Source organism: Vanellus vanellus (assembly GCF_965231255.1).
Source record: "Vanellus vanellus genome assembly, chromosome: 4".
Classification (NCBI taxonomy): Eukaryota; Metazoa; Chordata; class Aves; order Charadriiformes; family Charadriidae; genus Vanellus; species Vanellus vanellus.
In genome coordinates this window covers 76,875,215-76,894,778 of record NC_138909.1, presented here as the reverse complement: position 1 = coordinate 76,894,778, position 19,564 = coordinate 76,875,215, and the positions used below count along the sequence as shown (strand labels likewise).

Below are 19,564 nucleotides of genomic sequence, written 5' to 3'. Positions count from 1 at the left end.
ACAGGCATGCTAGAGGGGTTTTAATACTTGTTCGTGGTCCTTTCAACAAGAGGTGGCTCTGCTCTGGTGAGACCCCACCTGCAGTACTGCCTCCAGCACTGGAGCCCTCAGCACAAGAAGGACATGGACTTGTTGGAGTAGGTCCAGAGGAGGGCCACAAAGATGATCCAAGGGCTGGAGCACCTCTGCTGTGAGGCCAGGCTGAGAAAGTTAGGGCTGTTCAGCCTGGAGAAGAGAAGGCTCCAGGGAGGTCTTATCATGGCCTTCCAGTCCCTAAAGGGGCAACAGGAAAGACGGGGAGGGACTCTTTATCTGGGGATGTAGGGATAGAACCAGAGGTAACAGTTTTAAACTGAAAGAGGGCAGATTTAGATTAGATGTCAGGAAGAAATTCTTTACTGTGAGGGTGGTGAGACACTGGCCTACATTGCCCAGAGAAGCTGTGGCTGCCCCATCCCTGGAGGTGTTCAGGGCCAGGCTGGATGGGGCTTTGAGCAACCTGGGCTGGTGGGAGGTGTCCCTGCCCATGGCAGGGGGCTTGGAACCGGATGATCTTTAAAGTCCTTTCCAACCCAAACCGTTCTCTGACCTGTCGCTAACACATACACTCATTATACCTTCATTTACACAGAGTGGTTAAAAAAAAAAAAAAAAAAAAATCACAATATTTAGGAAAAGTCGCGGTAGGGCCTGGGCGGCGGTAGGGCCCTGCTGCCGCCCCGGCCGGGCCGCCGCCGCCTCCTTCCTCCCCTGACAGGCGGGGCGGGACGGTGTCATGTGGGGCCGCCACACCGGGAAGCGCCTCGCCGAGCCGGGAAGGAGGATGGCGGGCTGGGGCCGCACGCTGTTCTCGCCCGCAGCCCTCCTCGTCGTGGCGCAGCTCGTTTGGGCGCCGGACCCGGTGAGCATGGCGGCCTGAGGGGAAAGGGGACGGGGCGGGTGGGATGGCCCACGGCCCTCTACCGGGGAGACCGAGTGGCTCCGGCGGGCCCGGGGGTGTGTGTGTGTGTGTGAGGGGAACCGGTCTTCCCCACGCAGGAGAATGTGAATGTCAGGCAGCGTCTCGCCGCCCTCACGGGATCGGTAACTCTGAAACGGCTCTTCTGGCAACGGCGGCGGCCGTGAGCAAGCCTGGGTGTTTGTCGGGTGTGTTTCACAAGCCCTTGCTCGCTCCTGCGTTACAGTTTCACCTCTGTCTATAACGTATATATCGTAACGTTGCATCAAAGCAGTGTTTTTTGAAAGGAAAATTAAGAAGGACTCGCAAAAGGTACATAGGCTTTGGAACCTGGGTGTATTTGCTGTAGCAAAGGGGAGGGGGTTAGAGCAGGTGGTCGTGGGGTGTCAGTTTTTGTTTGGGGTTTTTTCCACTTAATAAGTGAAGTATTTAACTTTTGGTGGAATCATGAAGTCGATGGGGTGTAGGGGGTGTGTGTGATTTCGTTAGTTAGTTAGTTAGTTAGTTAGTTAGTTAGTTAGTTAGTTGGAACAGGCTGGCTTCCATCTCCTGGGCATGTCAACAGCTGTCCTTGCATCCCGATGTATTTGTTATTCCTGAAGCGCTCTTCCACCTCTTCAGCTTCTGAACCTCCTCATCCTCTGTGAAGAGGACAGGCTTTTAAGCATCTCCAGGTTTCAAAATACTCTTTTGCAATATATCTTTAAATATTTTGGGAGTGCACTGCTTCTTGTATTCTTTTGTGCTTGTTCTAAGACTTTTCCTAGCAAAATATATTGATTTCAGGAGAACAAGTATGAGTTTTGGGAGAGGGGGGAACTGCAGGAAAGGCTTTGGAGAGAGCTGTGGACATCTGAATGACCCACGTTCCCTTAGCGTCCTGACTACACAAAATTAGGCCCCCTTCTGCACACACAGTCCCATCCTCCCCTCCCTCAAGAGCGCCTTCCCAATACTGTAAACCAACTCCAGCTTAAAACACCTTCAGAATTTTAGCCAAAAGCTTCCTGGGGTGTAGAGTGAGGGTGAAAGTACCAGCTATCAGCAAACTCTATCATTAGGGCTTGATTTGGCATTTGATTGCACTTGGTACATCTTCGCGCTTGCACAATATCCACCAGGTGTCCAGGTTGTGGGTTGTGCTGCTGTGCAGCCAGATATTAGGCTTGGAAATGTTCTTTTTGGTTCAGATGCTGGGTTGCATAATTTGCTGAAGAATGAGCAGCGATTGTTGTCTTCCTACATACAGCTGATCCGGTTCTTTTTGCTAACAAAGAACATGGAAGCTAAATGCCATGAATTACATCTCAGTGGTACAGACTGTCAGTCCCTTTAGCTTGTGGTCAGGCCCCCTTAACCATACTGAACGTTTTGTCCAAACTGCAATTTAAATTGACTCGGTCTTCATTGCTGCAGCACTACAAGAGTACTCTGAATTTCCATGTTGAGAAAAGTGAAGAGCACTGGAACTGCTGCAGCATGATGGGGTGCTGCATTGGCATCATCCTGTAAGGGAAGAGGAGCAGAGAGAAAAATGGATTAGACCTCAGAGTTCATTCAGACCGAAAAGTGCTGAATACAACAGATTATTTTGCCTGAAAGAGATTGAATAGTGTGTCCTTAACTTATGAAATTGTATTTTATAGCTCAAAGAGGTCATTTTATATTTATTTTTAAATATGAAGTTGAGAATCACTGAGTATTAAGGAAGGATGCCAGAGAGGGTCCATGTGAAAAATACTGTTGAGGGTAGTAAAGAAAGGGTTAGTGCTGGCTTTCTTTAGACAGGACAAGCTACATTCAATCTATTTCATATTAATGAAGTCCAGCTAGGTTTTAAAACATTTACTTGGCAATCATTAAATCATGCATTAATGTTCTTTACTGCAGTGAATAATTGTTATTGCCTGATTATTTTTTTCACATAGAAATTCCTCTTGGCAGTTTGTTAGCTGGTTAGTTCCTCTTCTGCTCTGCTATTTTTTCATACACTTTTGGTCATAATGTAAATCTTCTGTGATACTTCAATTTTTTCTTACTCTTTCAATTTTCCCCCATACCATATTGTCTGTTTTCTCCACTGTGTTCTTTTTCTTTTAGTGATTTGATCTTATGGTGCCATGTATCCATTTTTGTATCATTATGTACATGCAAATTCAAAAGTCAGCAGTACATCAGATAATCAAAATATGCAACCTACTAGTGACAGACAATTGAAAAAAAGAAAAAAACAGCATTTAGTCACCATTTGAGAATAGCTGTATTCCTTCTAGGAGGTTCAATGCATGTTTGAAAAGCAAATTTATAGTGATGACTTCATGTTTGGAGCCAGCTTCTGCTGGCTCTTTCTGGGAGACCACCTCAGGCTTGTCACGTTGGAAACTCGAGGGGATTGTCTCGTGCTTGAAGGCTGTTCCCACTTCTATTCAGACAGCATTTATTGTTCCTCTTCCAGTGTCAAGCCTCTGCAGAAGGGAGGATCTTGCTTCGCTGACAACAGCAGTAACTTCATAGCTGCTTATTTCATTCCGTTGATAGAAAGTGCCTGGTGGTTTTTCTTTTGCTGTAAGAAAATTGTTTAGGTATCTTTTTTTCTTTTTGCCTTGTCAGAAAAGTTTGCAGCTAGTCTTTAGCTGATTGCAAAAGGTTCCTTATTAGGATTTTGTGTGTGTGTGTGTGTGTGTTACAAAAAATAAAAAACCCAACAAAACAACACCAAAAAAACCCCTTCTAGTTTTCTGGTTGTCTTGACATCTTTTAAGTTACTGTTTATGTGCCACATATAATAGTTTACCTAAAGAAACGGTTAATAATCTGGGTTTTCTTCAGATATCTCAATCAATACTAACGGTTTTGGAGGATATATGGATTGTTTTGGGGATTATGGGTTTCTTTAGCTTGCTTTATATGTAGACACGTGAGAAGTCTAAAATTACTGACATGTAAGGAGGGAACATTTTCTCTGTTCTCTGTATCTCTCCCTTAACACTTCCTTTAACTGTTGCTTTCCCCACCTCTTTTGTGGCTTAGGTTGTGGCTGGGATGATAAAAATAGCTTCAAATACAAGATTAAAATCTCAGGAGAGAGCATCAGGAGTGATGTAACACTTAGCACCTGGACCATCACTTAAAATCCTCTAAGATCAGTTTGCATGGTTGCCACTGTTTCCTCTGTGTACGTATGGGCTATACTGACAGATCAACTGAACTTTTGGGTAGTATTTTATAATAGGCTTTATCTGTCAAGAAGCATATTTTTACAGCAGACATTTCCTGAAGGTCCAAATCTGTGCATCCATTGCAGTAGGATGTATATGTAACGTCACTTTTTCTGATTGATTTTAGTATTGCAGGGTGGAAAGTTTCACAAGACAATTGCATTAATGCTGTTAAGTATTTGCTTGGCTTTGCAGGAAGCCTCTGACTTTTGTTGCCTAGTTAGTCATCTGATATACTCCCCTACCCTCCTTGTTTTGAAACTTCCTCATTTTGAAAATTACATGGCCTCTTGTGTTTGACCTTTTGTTCCAGCTGTGCAAAGGCTATAACTGCACGGCAGTAAAATCTAGGAAACAGAGCTGATGGTCCTATACCTTCATCTTGCTTGTAGAAAAACCAAAATCATCTTGTGCTTTCTCCCAGCTACTGGAAACAATACAGAAAGAAAACACGTGATAACACACAGAAGTCAATCCCACTTTAAAATTCCTGTTTCCAGTTGTAACAAATTATGCCAGTGTTTAAAGTCCGTGGCATTCTGTAAGGCATTGTGTTTTCTAGATTAATGCATTAAAAACAGATAATGTGATTAGACCCAAGGAGAACATGGACATTAGTTAGCTTGTTTGTCCTGGATATGGAGCTGCTAGAGATCTTGTCTCAGTTTTTACTGGAGCCAAAATGCATTATAAGGACACACTAGTAAAGTAATCTAACTAGTACAGGCAAATAAATATTGGAAATTGAGTGCAGGGATGGGGGTAAGTGGTGGAAGTATCCCTACATATTTTTGTTTCTGTTATGTCTCCCAAACAGTTGTGCTTCGGGAGCCTTTGTATGGGCTCCTAGAATAGCATGTGTGCCTTTCCTTTTTCCTAGAGGGACATACTGTGCTCTTAGGAGCTTACTGATCTGCTCAGATAGCTCGGGGACCAGATCTGGTCTGCTCTCAACTGGCTTGAAGCACAAGTGCAGCTAGTAGGCATTTGCTTGTATTTCACTGCATAAAACATGTAATTATAATTGTGGCATGTGTATGCATATGTTTATGTATGTATATGCATGCTTTATGTAATGGATGGGAAAACACCCTTGCATTCACTTTAAGTATGCCTAAGTATAGTTCTCAAACTTTCATTTGTAACTTGCCGTGCTTACAGGAATGAAGGTGACTAGTTTTTAGTTATATTCCTGAAATGCACCCACATAATATTTAGCACCAGTTCAGCAGCGCTTTTCCACACAAAGTCATGCCGTATAGCTCATTCCTCTGGCTAAGTAATTTGACCAAAGTTCAGTGTGCTTTCTCTGCCCTAGCTACAAAGTGAAGCTTAACACTAAGTGTAATTATGAATGATGCTATAAAATGAGATTTTGAATTGGATGAATGGAACAAGCTGGTCCATGCTGAGATTTAAAGTTTCTGAACTTGTAAAGAATACGCTTTTGAAGTGCTCTCTATTGAATCACCCTGAGTAAAAATGTGTTTGTATATTTATCATAAACTTGTGCTTGCCTTGGACTACATTAGGTAAGTTGTCTGAAGGTCTGTCAGACAGTACAGGGACGTTGCTGTTTGTCCCCTACCTCTTGTATTCTCCTCTGCACCCTTTCCCAAGTCCTAAGAATTTCTTTTCCTTTATTATCAAGTCATCATGGATTGAATTAGCTGACTAGTCCTAAAGGTTTAATTCAAAACTAAGTCTGCTAGAACAATAAAGTGTTTTAACAAAGAAGCTAAATAGTAATGTCTCCCTGTCTTTACAGTATGGAGAAGAGTGCAGGAGTAAAACATACCCTCCTTCAGGACCAACGTAAGTAATCTGATTCAACTGGTCTAACAAATTACAAAAAAGTAGCTATTTGCAAGTCTGAACAGTTGTGGGTATTTTTGTAACTTGTTCCTGTTGCAGATCAAGAAAATGCTAGTTACAGGTGGGAAGCTCCTGTTTTGTCAAATGCTTTTTCAAAGCCTTCTTTAAATTTGAACTCTGATACTTATCTTTCAGGTTCAAAGGGAATGTTCCCACATATGTCATAAATCTTGATTTACCTGCCAGCAAAAGATGGGATAACTTGATGCACGACAAAAAGACAGAGGTATGAAATGCAGAGCTTGCTTTGAAGCTTAGCAGGTATAAAACTAGCGTGTGGCCTTTCATTTTGAAATAAGGTTTGGAAAGGAATACCTGTGCTAAAATTCTCTGAAAGAGATAATATTTCTAGTTGACTATTTTAGTATGATTCTAGACTAACTGCTCAAGTAAACCTTTTTTCGGTTCAACTCTTGAGCTAACAGCATCAAGTATAGGGGCACTGATGACTGGGGTAGAAGACGGTGCGGCATAAAGCAGGCTTTCATTAATCTTTAGTCATGAAGTAATACAGAATGCAGTGGGAGGAGTACACCAAAGGGACAGCCTCAGTAAACTGAAGTGAGCTGTATGAGCTGATGAAAAGGCGAGGGGGAAGTTAAGAACTTCTGCCCTTTTCAAGGATGCTGGTTGCAGCACTGGGGTTTACACGGCAGAAGTAATTTTAAAAATACTTGGGCCTATTTCAGACTAATTAGAACAGCTGTTCTTCTGAAGGTTGCTGAAAATTCAGTTCAGTAACGCTTAATGTCTCAAAAAAGGCCAGGGATTTTTGCTGTATCTTTACTCACTTTGACCTTTCAACTCTGAAAGTCAGACAAATTCTACTTAACACCATAATATTTATTTTAAAAGTCTCATTTAAGCCATGGGCGTTGGAAGCTTCAGGTTGTACCTTAAATTATGAAAGGTTTTATCTCTCATGTACTTTGGAGTTAGATCACGTGGAGTGGAACTCTATTTGTGACATTCACATGGGAAACGGAAAGCGTGTATTTTAATAAGAAATTTATTGAATCTTTTGGGCTTCAAGAAGTTCTTTTTTTTATGTGAAGGATTCTTATGCTCAAGATCTTCTATTCAATAAAAGCCCTTGTTCTTTTTAGCTGAAGACTGTGGTCCAGAATATTAAAGACATAGCAAATACCTTCTTCCCCAGTGGCAAAGTTGTTGACATAGTGGATAACAAAATAGTAAGTATTTGCAGCTTAATTAATTTATTACTGTATGCTCTGACTGCCAAAATTAGAATGCTACTAAACTTGGCAGTGAAGAATTTACAAGTGATAAATCTTCCGCTTCCAGAACAAAAATGCTGTTTTGAAGAGTTACTCTGAAATTTTGCCTTCTTGGTGAAATGTCACCTTCTTGCCTACTCTGAATTACTCTGAAACCATCAAACCTAAAATGTGTGTATCTCTTTGTCCTCTGTTTTTTTTTCTAAGATGTTTTCAAGTTTGGATTAGTCATGCTAAACTTATATGCTACTGACTTAGTCATTGTAGCAAAACACTTCACTGAAATTCTCTTTGCCACGTTCAACTCCTTTTAAACAGTGGAATGAAATCAGGTTTTGAAGACTGTAATAAGTGTCTGATAACAGAGGCAACTTTAACCTGGCCTCATCTTAAAAAATAATTTGATTCTGATTAAAATAGGTTTTGGCGTAGAATCAGGACAGAGGAAAACAGTGTAGCAGTAGAGACAGCATAAGGTTAAACCTGTCCTCTATCTTTACTTACAGCAGCCTTGGGTCATGCTGGCCACACTTCATTCGTATCTCTGTGTGCCTGAGTGGGGTTGACATAAAGGTAGAACATACGGGTAGTCGTACCAATGTGTGAAAGTTAGGGGTTCCCTTCAACACTGACATCAAGCTCAGTTCCAGTTGAGCTCTTCCAATATGAGAGACCTACTTCACTCTGTTCTGTCTATTGCTGCTAACAATAATTAAGATACTGTGCTAATCTCCATTGCTCACATGTCAGTATTTTGATAAGTAATAGTTTTTACTTTACCTAAGTATGTACTTGTCTTCCAAGCACTCTATAAATGTCCTCAAGTTTTCAGGCTGCAGAGGAATTAAATACTCAATTTAATATTTGTGAGAAGGATGTAGGTATCGGGGAGAGGTTTGTTTTAAGTAACAAAAGAGCGGTAATTCACACAAGTAACATACAAAACTTTTCCTTTCAGGCTCATCTGACAGCCACACTGCCTTATCCATTCAATGAAGAACTCCAAGGGATTGCAAATTCATCTGGGATTCCTTTGGGTAAAAGTTTCCAACACTTTACTGACATAGTGGAAAACTAGGAATCCAGATTCATTAAAAATTAGTATGTGTACCAATCTGCAGTATAGTTGTAGTCGTCTGTGACTTTAAAAAATAAATTATTAATTAAGTAGATAAAGCAATAAATTGCATCTCACACCACCAAATGAAAACAGTATTTTAGAGAAGAATGGCAGTAAATCACATAAGCCTTGCCTCAGGCTGGGAATTCTCAGTAGAGCTCCTGATTTCTGGGAACTGGACTGAGTCTCAGCTCCTGTGCACCAAAATTTGGGGTAATCATTGATTCTCATTGGTTTCCCATTCAGCTGTGTGTCTGCTGTTGACATACCAAGAAGGCAAGGCTCAGTTTCATGCTGTGCTTTCTTTTCCTTGTGATCCTTGCCTCATCTTCCCGCTTTCATTCCACACGTCCTGCCAAAGTGTGCAATTCCAGGTGAGAAGTAGACACTGAATTCTTCCAGAATTGAGACAGAGAAGGTCCATAGACCTGCTTCCACTGCTTCCCTCATACCGGAGCAGTACACCTGGTGCTAGTCAGCAGCTCTTATATGGGCGTAGTGGTACAGATAGCAGCTTTCTTCTTTGAAGTGAGTTTTATAGCTTGTTGTGAAGTTTCCAGAGGAGGAAGTAGCAATGACTGACAGCTTTCTGTATGGTAAGACAGAAGGCCAAGGGATTCTGATCCTTCTCTTTGCCTTTCAGGAAGCTCTTGATTTTGCTGAACTGGTCATTTCAAAGATCAAATTAAATTTAAACAGAAATTCTTAAGAGACATATTAGAGAATGCTGAACTTCGTAGTATGCTTTTTCTAACCATTTTTTTCTGTTCATGGCAAAAGTATCAAACTATTGAACTGTATTTCTTTTTGTTCTAGGGGAAATCGTTATTTTTAACATCTTTTATGAAATTTTTACTGTATGTACATCAATAGTGGCGGAAGATAAAACAGGTAACACAACCCAGAATAGTGCTAACAGTTTTCAGGTTTTCACTTATGTAGGAGGGTCCACCTCAATTATACAAATATAGTCCTTCTCAACTGCAGGCAAGAAGGTCCAGTAGAAGAGATTAAAAGCAATGATAATAAAAAGGTATTCCTTGAGAAGGGAACAAGAGCTCACAGGTGTCTTAGGTTAAAAAAAAAAAAAAAAGGAAAAAGTACTTTCAAAGATTGTTTGGTTTTGGGTTTGTTTGGGTTTTTTTGTGGCTGCTTTGTGGTTTGTTTGTTTGTTGTTTTTCTTTTTTTAATAGGTGGCATTTGTTTTTTAGGAGAAAGAAACACCAGCCAGACACATGATAACTCTCGGTGCCATAAGGGGTTCTAGTGCAATCTGTTTTGCATCTAGTTTCTAGCTATCGCATATGTATGGTGCTAAAAAAATGGATAGTCTGTTTTAAGAAAAGAGGCTCTTTCATTCTCTTACGCAGTTCTGCAGCCCTTGTGTGCACCTGTTCCAGCTTAGGAAATTTCTGAGGGATCCTCAGAGGACTTACAATGCCTCACTTTTAGAGGAAGGCTAAGGTATTACCACTGCATTAAGATAATGTGGAAGGCATCTGAGACTGAGCTGGACAGCAGTTTACAAGATCCCTTGATTTCAGTTATGGCAAAACACTTCTCTGATCCAAAAAATTCCACCATTTTTTTGTGCTTATGAAAAGGGTAACTAGACAATGATATTTTCCCTGCTTAATTTCCAAGGTATTTTTCCTGCTTACTCATTTCCTTGTTTTCTAAGCTGAATTTTACATCCTTTTCTTTAGAAAATTTTCTTTATTTATTGTTATGTAGGGAAGCTGTACCATGCCAGAAACTTGGATTTTGGACTCTTTCTCGGGTAAATGCTTAAACTTGTGTCTTTTCGTTTATATTTTTTTTTGTTAAACCCAAAGAAAAAGCTAGCTGAACTTGAAATTTCTACACGCATTCTTTGAGTCTAAACGATGCATTGGATGTTGTTAAGACTGTGATAAGTAATTCTGCATTGCATGTTGTGAAAAAGGACTAAAATGAACAAACGGGTTGTTCTGCTGATCTTATGTCAAACTGCTCCAAGCTTGTCAGGAATGACTTTGTAAAACAGCTAAGTTCAGTGTTACTCAGTGCTTTCCCAGCTCCAGTTAAAACTGTCTTGAACCAAAGAACAGTCCATGTAACCTTATCTCTGAGGCATGGTATATCTTTTTCTTTACATGTTGGGACAGAAACATCAATGTTAGTGTATGCAGTGAAATGTGGATTGGATTTGGGCTTGTTTTTGTGGTTGGTGTTTTTCCACATTATCCCCTGAGTTACTGTACTGTGCTTTACTGGCACTTCCCATTATTCATCATTTCTACTCGGAAGCTGGTGATTTGTATTCCACTGATCTAACATTATCATTCAGTTGGATACAAACTCTGTAGTTTGTTGCCCAGCACTGGATTCTCTTTTAGTTCTCATTTCATACCTTGTGTTCAGGTAGTTCAGTGTTTGTTTTTATTATCCTAGTATATTTTGTAAGGTCAGTCATCCAGATGACTTTCAATGCCCAGACGGGATTAAATGTCCGTCTTCATTAAAAATCTTACCTGCCTGTCAAAAACCTAAATTTTGTGAACTGTGACTGCACCTGTCAGTCACAGGTTTGTCTTGTGTTTTGTTTGGCTTGTGTTGAACTTCTCCCACTGATCAGAAACACTCGAAACATGCTTCCTGAAAATTAAGGCAACTTTCAAAGCTGTTCCCAGAACCTGGATTGTTTCCAGAGAATTTAATCATCTGCTAAGTGTTCTTTAGCACCCTCTTGCCTATGAACTGTTCTGGCTTATCTTACAAACTAGAATTGGCAAATCCAGTAGTATGTGCTTTGTTTCCTCGCTTTGAAAAGTAAGAATTTGAGGGACCCAGCTCGTTTTGCTGCAGAACAAGCTACACATGCCTTCAGGATACAGTAGATTTGTTGTCACAGGCAGTACCTGTAGTGGCCTCCCTTTGCCAGCAGGAGCAGAACAAATGTGTGTTCAAAACAAACCAAGTGTAATGGTGGTGGTGTTTAATACTGAGTAGTGATACACTCTTGGTTCGAACGGTTCTTTTCACTGACTACCTATGTGTTTAGACTTCGTAGTTGTCCCTTGCTGGTGCTGCTCAGGTAACTACTGAGCAGTGGTGTTGGCTGACATGAGTAAGATCAGAACAGGCACCACACATAGGAAATATGTGTGCTGTGAAGTTTTAAAAGCTACTGAGTGAGGGAATTTTCAAATGCTGTACTGTCTTCTGCAGGTGGGATGTTAAAAATAATTCCTGGACTTTAACTCGAGAACTGAAGCCTTTAGTGGTAAACTTGGACTTCCAGAGAAACAACAAAACAGTATTCAGGTCTACAAATTTTGCAGGATACATAGGCATGGTGTCTGGAGTCAAACCAGTAAGTATGGGGAGGGGGGCTTGTCAATTTGTTGATAATACTTCACACTTTCCTTTAAGATGTAAATTTTCCTGCTTTCATCCTCTGCCTTGGGATGTTTACTAGTAAATGATCTCTTAGTTGTCCTAGTACCCAGTATAGCTATTTGAAGAAAGGTAAAAGAAAACTCTTCCTTGTTAAAGAAGGTTGCCTAAAAGAAATATTCATGTCTGGACAATTTTTAAAAAGCAATGTTGAATTCTGAATACAAACAGGAGTGAATACAAAGGGTTCAAGTGGTAGGAGTTTCTTGCTAGCAAATAGATACTGCTGTGATCCCAGAGGTGAAATGGCATACTTGTGCTATTTTAATTCTTTCTCCAATCCTTCTTGGAAAAGGAGTTGTACATTGCAAGATTTATTTTTTTTTTTTTTAATAGGCACCTGAAATCTGGGTTTTATCTATATCTTAAAAACCAGCAGTCCAGAACTATACTAGGGTCTCCAGCTTACCACAACTCCTCCTTTTCTATGTGCTCTGCCTTTATCTTCAATTATAAGTGGCCCTTTTCATAATAGAGCATTTCTGGCATAAATCGCTGTATTGCATCCATTTATTTTTGTCTTCTGGCCAAATACATTGGGAAGAGTCCATTCTGAAAATGATCCAGTGTAGCTGAATTCTACTTTCCTCTGAAAGAAACAGTAGTTGGAGAAGACTGGGATTTGAGTTTGAATTGCACGTTGCAAGTAGCACAGGTTGAATTGTGTCAGCTGCCTGCCCATGTGAACAGCAATAACATATCAGGGTGTACTTAGCACTGGGACTTAAAAATCTGCCTTCAAACTAGAATAGTATCCAGAAGTCTGAGAAGAAGGTTACATACAGCAGGGGAAGGAAAACTGGTAATTCAGTGATGCAACACGGACCAAGCGAAAAATGGCCACAGGCTTGACTTGCCCAGCATAAAAGCATGGTTTACTCATTTTATATGCCAGGTCAGAAAACTATGAATTATTATTTCTACTTGCTCAAGCAGTGATAAATTAGGTTCTTTTCCACATGGGCTGGATCTTGCAGCCCATTACTCAAAGGGGAAGAGTCTTAACGAACAAGAAGCTCAATTGGCATGTAAATTGCAATGCTGCCTCTTGTTTATTACTGGTATTAATGGGCTGGCGATGGATTAAGGTTGACTGGTTTAATGCTTTTCAGGACTTGTTCACTCTGACAATGAATGAGCGTTTCAGTCTTGATGGTGGTTATGTTGGTGAGTAATGCTCATTTCTTTCATTATTTCTGTACAAGTTTTCCAGAGCTTGGGCATACCAGTTACCTTATTAAACAGGCACACAAATGGTGAAAAGATTCCTGATGAGTAAAATAAAACATAGTTCATTTTAAAGGCTGTGAAAGTTAGAATAGCATGAGTGAACCTTCTGAAAACAAATGATTGTAACCAGTGATATTTTGCAGGAATCTTCGAATGGTTTCTTGGTAGACGAGATGGTATGTGGATGGGCTTTCTTACAAGAACAGTATTAGAGAATGCCACAAGGTATTTCCCCCTCCCCCCCTAAATATTCTACTGGTTTAATCTGCTTTGCTTCCAACTGGCATGAATACTGTAGATGTATGCTTAGTATCTAATGGTACAGATATCTTCCTAGAAGCCTTGACATTAAATAGTTGCGGGTTTGCTGGTACTCTGGTGAGGGGGAGGCATCACACACGATCCCTTAAAACTCTTCAAATTGTTTTCTCAGATTTACTTTTTTCCTAATGAACCTATTGGTATCTGAATATGTAGCAGCATTCTGCATCAAAACACGTCCAACAGGTAGTAGAATATTATAGGAAGTAAACAGAAACAAAATTCTAATGCAGTAAATTAATTAGATGCAATATGACACAGCATGTCATCATTTTATTCCTGTTTTAAATGTAGAAAAAGTGCAAAGAGCATATCTCAGCTTTACAAAGTGAATGGAGGAGCTTTGCTTAGATGTGTTCTTTCATTGTGATACCATGTCCTCATATGTGCATGAAAGGGGAAGAAAGGTGTAACTACCCAAACTGTTCATGGGTCTGTGTAACTCATTTTTCAGTACTTGAACCATTTATAGCATTTAATAGTCCAACGCTGCTTTGTTATCTGCAGTTACCAGGATGCGAAAGACAGACTGGCAAAAACAAGACTGCTGGCTCCAGCATACTTTATACTGGGTGGAAAAAATTCTGGAGAAGGGTGTGTGATAACTCGTTCCAGGACAGCTACTCTGGATATCTGGGAGTGAGTATGCTTGACCTTGCACCTTCCAGAAGAGGACAGGTTCCACCAATAATTGTGTCCTATGCTTCTTGCGACTTCTGTTGTGCAAGAACTCACTTCTTTAGCATCACTGAAAAATACCACAGCAAGCCTAAAAAAAATCCAGCTGTATATACTATATTTGTACTTGCTATACTTAGAGAAGCAAAACACAAACATATACCTCTTTTCCAGCCTTGATATCAAGAAAGGCACGTGGTACGTGTTAGAAACAAACTACGATCGCTGGAAGCCTCCGCTAGTCTTGGATAATCGTAGAACGCCTGCAATGAAATGTCTGAACCAGACAATGCAAGAGGTAAACATCCTCCGAGTACCTCATCTTGCTGTTTTGAAACTCCCAAGTTACAGTACTGATCCGACACAGCCAGGAGCATTCGGGGCTTTGGCAAGCACAGCTGTAGTGGCAGAAGCAGCTAACGGTTTTGGACAATTTGTCTGTGCACCAGGTGGTGCTTTACACAAATGTTTTTTTTTAGTTTGAGGCTTTGTCTGCATCTAGGTGGGTTTCCTGCGAGCATTTTCTGCGGCCGCAGGGGGATAAACCTGGAGATACTTTGAGAGAGATTTTAATTGTTTCCTGAGCTGTTTTGTCACCAGTGAAAATCGAACACACACTGTCAGGCAGCAGGCACTGACACTCAAGTGTCCCACGCTGTACTGAGATCTGGTCTGCTCAAGTTTTTGCAACCGATGTTGTTCTGATTTCAAGATGTACTCTTAAAGCTTTAACTTACTATCTAATTGGGCATTTTAAAAGTTACACTTTTTAGCATTGACACTAATAGGTAAATGGCCATTAACATAAATTTATTATTTTCTTTCAGAACATCTCCTTACCAACAATTTATGATGTTCTCTCCACAAAGCCTGTCCTCAATAAGGTAATGCTTCTATTTTTGCAGAAAGTTTAGAATGGGGAGGTGGGGGTCAGACCACTAACTACTCTATATCCAAGGAGGAGGTCACAGGAGTACATTCAGGGGTTTTTAGGTGAAAACACACACATAAAACCAAAACAAATTCCACGTTACATTGTAAAAGCAAAATGTAATTGTTAGAATAGCTGTTTTCCAAAGGTCCTACAGCTTTAAAGCTCCGAGTAGCCTGAGCCCTTTCCTCATAGCTGGCTCAGCTTTGGGGCAGCATTTGCACTACAGTCATCTTAAGGACCCTTCTAACCTGAATTAACCTGTGATACATGCCCTTATAAGTAGCATGAAACAAGTTAATATACCTCGTGGTTTACACATACTACAGTTACATTCTTCTTGAAACAGAAGATATTTTAGTCTGAACTTGAGGGTTTGGTCTTTAAAAAAAAATAGACGACTAAAGGGGAGAGAAGAGTTTTTGAATGAGAAATTAAGTTGCTGTATTCAGTAGAGGCAGCATTTTTGGCTGAGGACACAAGCTATTCATACTTGCATGTTGTTGACTAAATAAGATAAATGTTCATTTCAGTCAAACTGTTCAGCTAGTCTCAGAGACAGTTTTTCACTAATTACTGTAATGAGGCTTTCTCTTTTTTTTCTTTTTTTTTGTTTTTTCTTCTTCTTCCTCCCACCTGCCTATTAGCTGACTGTGTGCACAACGCTGATGGAGGTGTATAATGGTCATACAGAGACTTACCTGCGGGAATGCCCAGATCCTTGCAGTCCTTGGTAGTCCTGTACCTTTCCTATGTTGGAAGCTGCTTGTCTGAATTGGAGATCGTCCAAGAAAAATTACTTCTGGAAAATGATTCCTCAGCCTAATTCCTTTCTTCAGAAATCTAATATACGTACAAATGTCAATGAGCTTCTAACAATGGAGGACCCTATCTCACATTGGACTATCTTGCTTTCTGATCAGCAGTTCTGCTGACGAGAAATGTATACTAATGTATGTCTGGTTTGATTTCAGCCATTTTTACCAAATGAGTTCAGCAGTTAGCTCTAGATCTCTTCAGTATTGACAGTGTTCTTGGTTTGGTTTGTTGTTGGTTTGCGGGTTTGTTATTTTTTTTCTTGTTTCATGGGTTTTTTTTTTTTAGATGAAAACACTTCTAAAGCACACATGAGTTAAAATGGCACCTACTAGGCGTGGAAGAGAATTGGCTTATTAGAAGGCCATCTGGGACAGTATGGTTCTGTTATTCTTTCTGAAGCACTCAAGATGAATTGCTAGTGTTCTGGTCCAATATGAGGATATGTCTAAGATGCCCTGTTATAAAGTAACTACCAAATGTCATATCTAATCACAGAAACAAGGTCTTAGGGAAATATCAAAAATGAGATCTGAGCCAAAAAATGTCTTTTCCCTGATTTATAGATCTTTTGCTGAAGCTCTTTCTTGGCCTGTTAACAAGTTTTTTTTAATACAGATTTTTCTGTTGTCTCAAAAAAAATAAATGCTAATACACTAAATATTCTTAAGAACTACTGTCTTTGACCAAAGTACAGATGCACTGATTTCATACCTCAGTGGAAGTTACCATGCATGTTACTTATCACATGGCAGAAAGGGCGTTCACTTCCAAATAGACTGATTGTGTCTGAAAAACTGATTGATTTCTTAAATTGACTGTTAAAGCTATTACTGTAATGGGAAGTAGTCACTACTAATAGTGACTGTGTTGTTTGGGGGGATTTTAATTGGTTGGTTGGGTTGATTTTTGGAAAGTGGGGGAGGGAAGCCAAATCAGACTACAACATTGGCCAGAATTCCAATTAAGAAAGTAAAGGTCCTTTAGGAATAGAGAGAAGTATAGGCCCCCTAATATCCTAGGGAGCAGATCACGTAGAAGGCAGTAGTTTCATCTGTGTCACTGGCTGCATTGCTGGGACCAGTTTCCAGTGCCAACTCTTGTGTTGTATAACACATAAAGAGAAGACACCGAAGAGTAAGTTTAGGGGCTGGTATATATGGTTGTTCACTTGTAATCTTTACTTAACCACCTGAGGAAAGAAGCGCTCTTCATATTCCTATTAAGCCATGAATTTCAAGTTGCCACTGGTGGAAGGGAAGTGTTTGCTGTCTCTTTGGCGTCTGCAGAGAGTGTATTGCATAAGGCGTTCTAACTAAAACCTGCAAGTCCATGACATCCAGTCACAATGGGATTCTTGATAGCCAGGACATGCAGAACAGTGTTAGTGTAGTGCAGAACAGAGGATACTACAGTTTTGTCTTCCAAACAGTAAAGGCTACTGTAAGATTTATTTTTTTAATAATTGCAAATTTAACACTAAGAAGTTTTAGAAGGGGAAACAAGTTATTGCCCATAAATCTGTGATGCAAAGTCAACTTTCATCCAAGTATGACTGGCTAAGTTTTATTTAGTATTGATTCCTTTTGTAAAAGCAATACTAAAAGATGTAACCTTTAATCATCCTTTGTTTCAGTAACTAGATTACCAGCTTACAGCAAACTGTCACAGCTCTCCCTCCATCAACACTGGAAGAAGCAGGGACAAAAGGAATGCTATTTGCCAAATAACTTTAGCAGCTGACAAAGAAACATGGCTTCTAGGTGAGGAAGATGATATTCTAGGCCTTAGAACAATGCCTGTAGTAGCAGAGTAAGAAGCAATTCAAAGGGGTGTAAAGCATTAATGCATTGAGAGCACACAGAAATCAGCATCCCACTATTTAAACTGATGTTAAAAAAAAGGGCTAGTCTAGTTGTACATCTAATTTTTTTTTAACTGAAGTGTGCAATCTAAAGCATGTTAGTATGATTGTATTATCAGAGTCCATTTTTAATCTCAGTCATGAATATTGAGCCTATGTAAACCAAAATCAACATACCAGCATGATTTAGATTAGGGAAAAAATGTGTGTATAGTGTGAAATGCAGCTTCTGTGACATTTGATTCCTATAAAGCAGTTAAACCAAGTCAAATGTTACAGTCTGTACCATGAAGGGCACATCATATACTGCTGAGTTTTCGCCTTAATCTGGTAGGGGGTTGTTCAGATTTATTTGGAATTAGTTGCATAATAGCCATAATCAAATTACTTTGTCATTTAAAAATAAGTGGTAAGTTTACCTGCTTAATTAGTCCTGTCCCACTTTAGCATATGTGGAGCAAGGCAGTGTAGACTTTACAGTCATTAACTAATGAGCTTTTGGTATGTCCCTTGTGCAAGACAATCCACATTTCCACACTGGAAATTGCTTTAGAATTGCAAAAGCACAGCTAAATCCCATAGATGTCTGTTCAGAGCCTGAATGCCTATGCCTGCTGTTGAGTGAAATAAACAAAGCTGTTTAAAAACAAAACCCCCAACAACTATGTCTTATTGTGTCTGCCTTAATATAGAAAAAGTGATGAATGTGATTAATTGCTTATTGATTTAACCTTCATCTGTCAACTCTGAAAGTGCTTGTACTGAAGGTTTTCTCAAGCCCAACAAAAAGTTTAATTTACTCTTGTTACAGATAGAGACATCTGTTTTTAATGTCAGTTTATTGCCTCCCCCCTGCCTCTGCTGCTCTAGGCATTGTCATGAAAGCTAAGACTATTTCAATGAAGAAATGTATACAACTACTTGCAACTTTGGGATTTAATTTAGCTTCTTTTTTTTAAAAAAAAAAAAACAACACAGAAAGACACAACGAACAAAAATGGGTGTGTTTCTTCATATTAATTTGCTGTACGTACAGTTGAGGTACCTCACAAACACTGAGAGAGTGGTCTGTTGTTTTTTTTTTTCCAGATTTCTTTTTTTCCTAGGTCAAGTAAGGAACTGTATGTATTTTCTCTTTAAATAAGAGATTTGCACGGCTTTCCTGGTTACGTTGTGAAAAAATGATCAAGTGGTTGCCAAAAAGAACCCAGCATATATGTAAGCAACAAGACAAACCTACTGGTTTATTATTACTGCATAGTCTAGTTCTATGAAGAACAGCCTCAGTATTTTAGCTTCCAGCAGATTTTTTACTGTTGATGTAAATACAAAGAGTTAATCCAGTTTATTCTGAACTTGAATAAATAAGGTGTTACAGGAAAGACAAAGAATTTATTTGGACGCTGGCATGTAAATGCAAAAAATGTCACTTTGCCAAGAAAATTTTACACCTCTGCAACTTGGAAAACCCATACAGTGGAGCCCCATACCATTTTGTAGGAAGGAGGAACGGCATCTCCCATGTCAAAAAGCAAAACGTGAGCAGCTGGTGAGGACAGGGGAATCTAGGAAGGGAACTTGATTCTGTCAAAATCAAGCAGTAGTTTTGGGACACGCATGCAAGAAAGTTTGTATTAGAGTCAGTTGCAAGTTAAGGCTTTGCTTAGAAGCAAAACTCCAGAGCAGCACCCACAGATGTCCTGGAAAATATCTGGAAGGAAAGCAGCAAGAGTAAATAGAAGACTTGAGCTGGTGCAAGCAGGCATGATGGACTGTGTACTGACAGGGAGCAGCTGAGAACTTTAGGCACGCACCGCAACTAACAACAAAATACTCCTCCCTCCCAGCACAAACACCTGTCGCACCTTCACACAGCC

The 19,564-nt window shown here is 39.9% G+C and overlaps 1 protein-coding gene across 1 annotated transcript; it reads left to right on the top strand.

Annotated features, from left to right (window-relative positions):
- The first annotated feature begins 713 nt into the window (after positions 1-713).
- On the top strand, positions 714-18,355 carry ASAH1 (N-acylsphingosine amidohydrolase 1). The gene is made up of 14 exons (XM_082482226.1): positions 714-901; positions 5,945-5,991; positions 6,187-6,277; positions 7,158-7,244; positions 8,248-8,326; positions 9,226-9,300; positions 10,144-10,189; positions 11,620-11,764; positions 12,960-13,014; positions 13,221-13,302; positions 13,906-14,037; positions 14,251-14,374; positions 14,904-14,960; positions 15,655-18,355. Exons 1-14 carry the CDS (start codon positions 776-778, stop codon positions 15,742-15,744), a joined length of 1,236 nt encoding a protein of 411 aa, XP_082338352.1. The 5' UTR covers positions 714-775; the 3' UTR covers positions 15,745-18,355.
- Positions 18,356-19,564: the final 1,209 nt, after the last annotated feature.

Bases quoted from the DNA above. Each gene is read 5' to 3' on its own strand.
- ASAH1 (XM_082482226.1), top strand. From the start codon at position 776: ATGTGGGGCCGCCACACCGGGAAGCGCCTCGCCGAGCCGGGAAGGAGG. The intron at 14,375-14,903 runs GTAAACATCCTC...ATTTTCTTTCAG, and splicing joins TGAACCAGACAATGCAAGAG to AACATCTCCTTACCAACAAT. The intron at 14,961-15,654 runs GTAATGCTTCTA...CCTGCCTATTAG, and splicing joins CAAAGCCTGTCCTCAATAAG to CTGACTGTGTGCACAACGCT.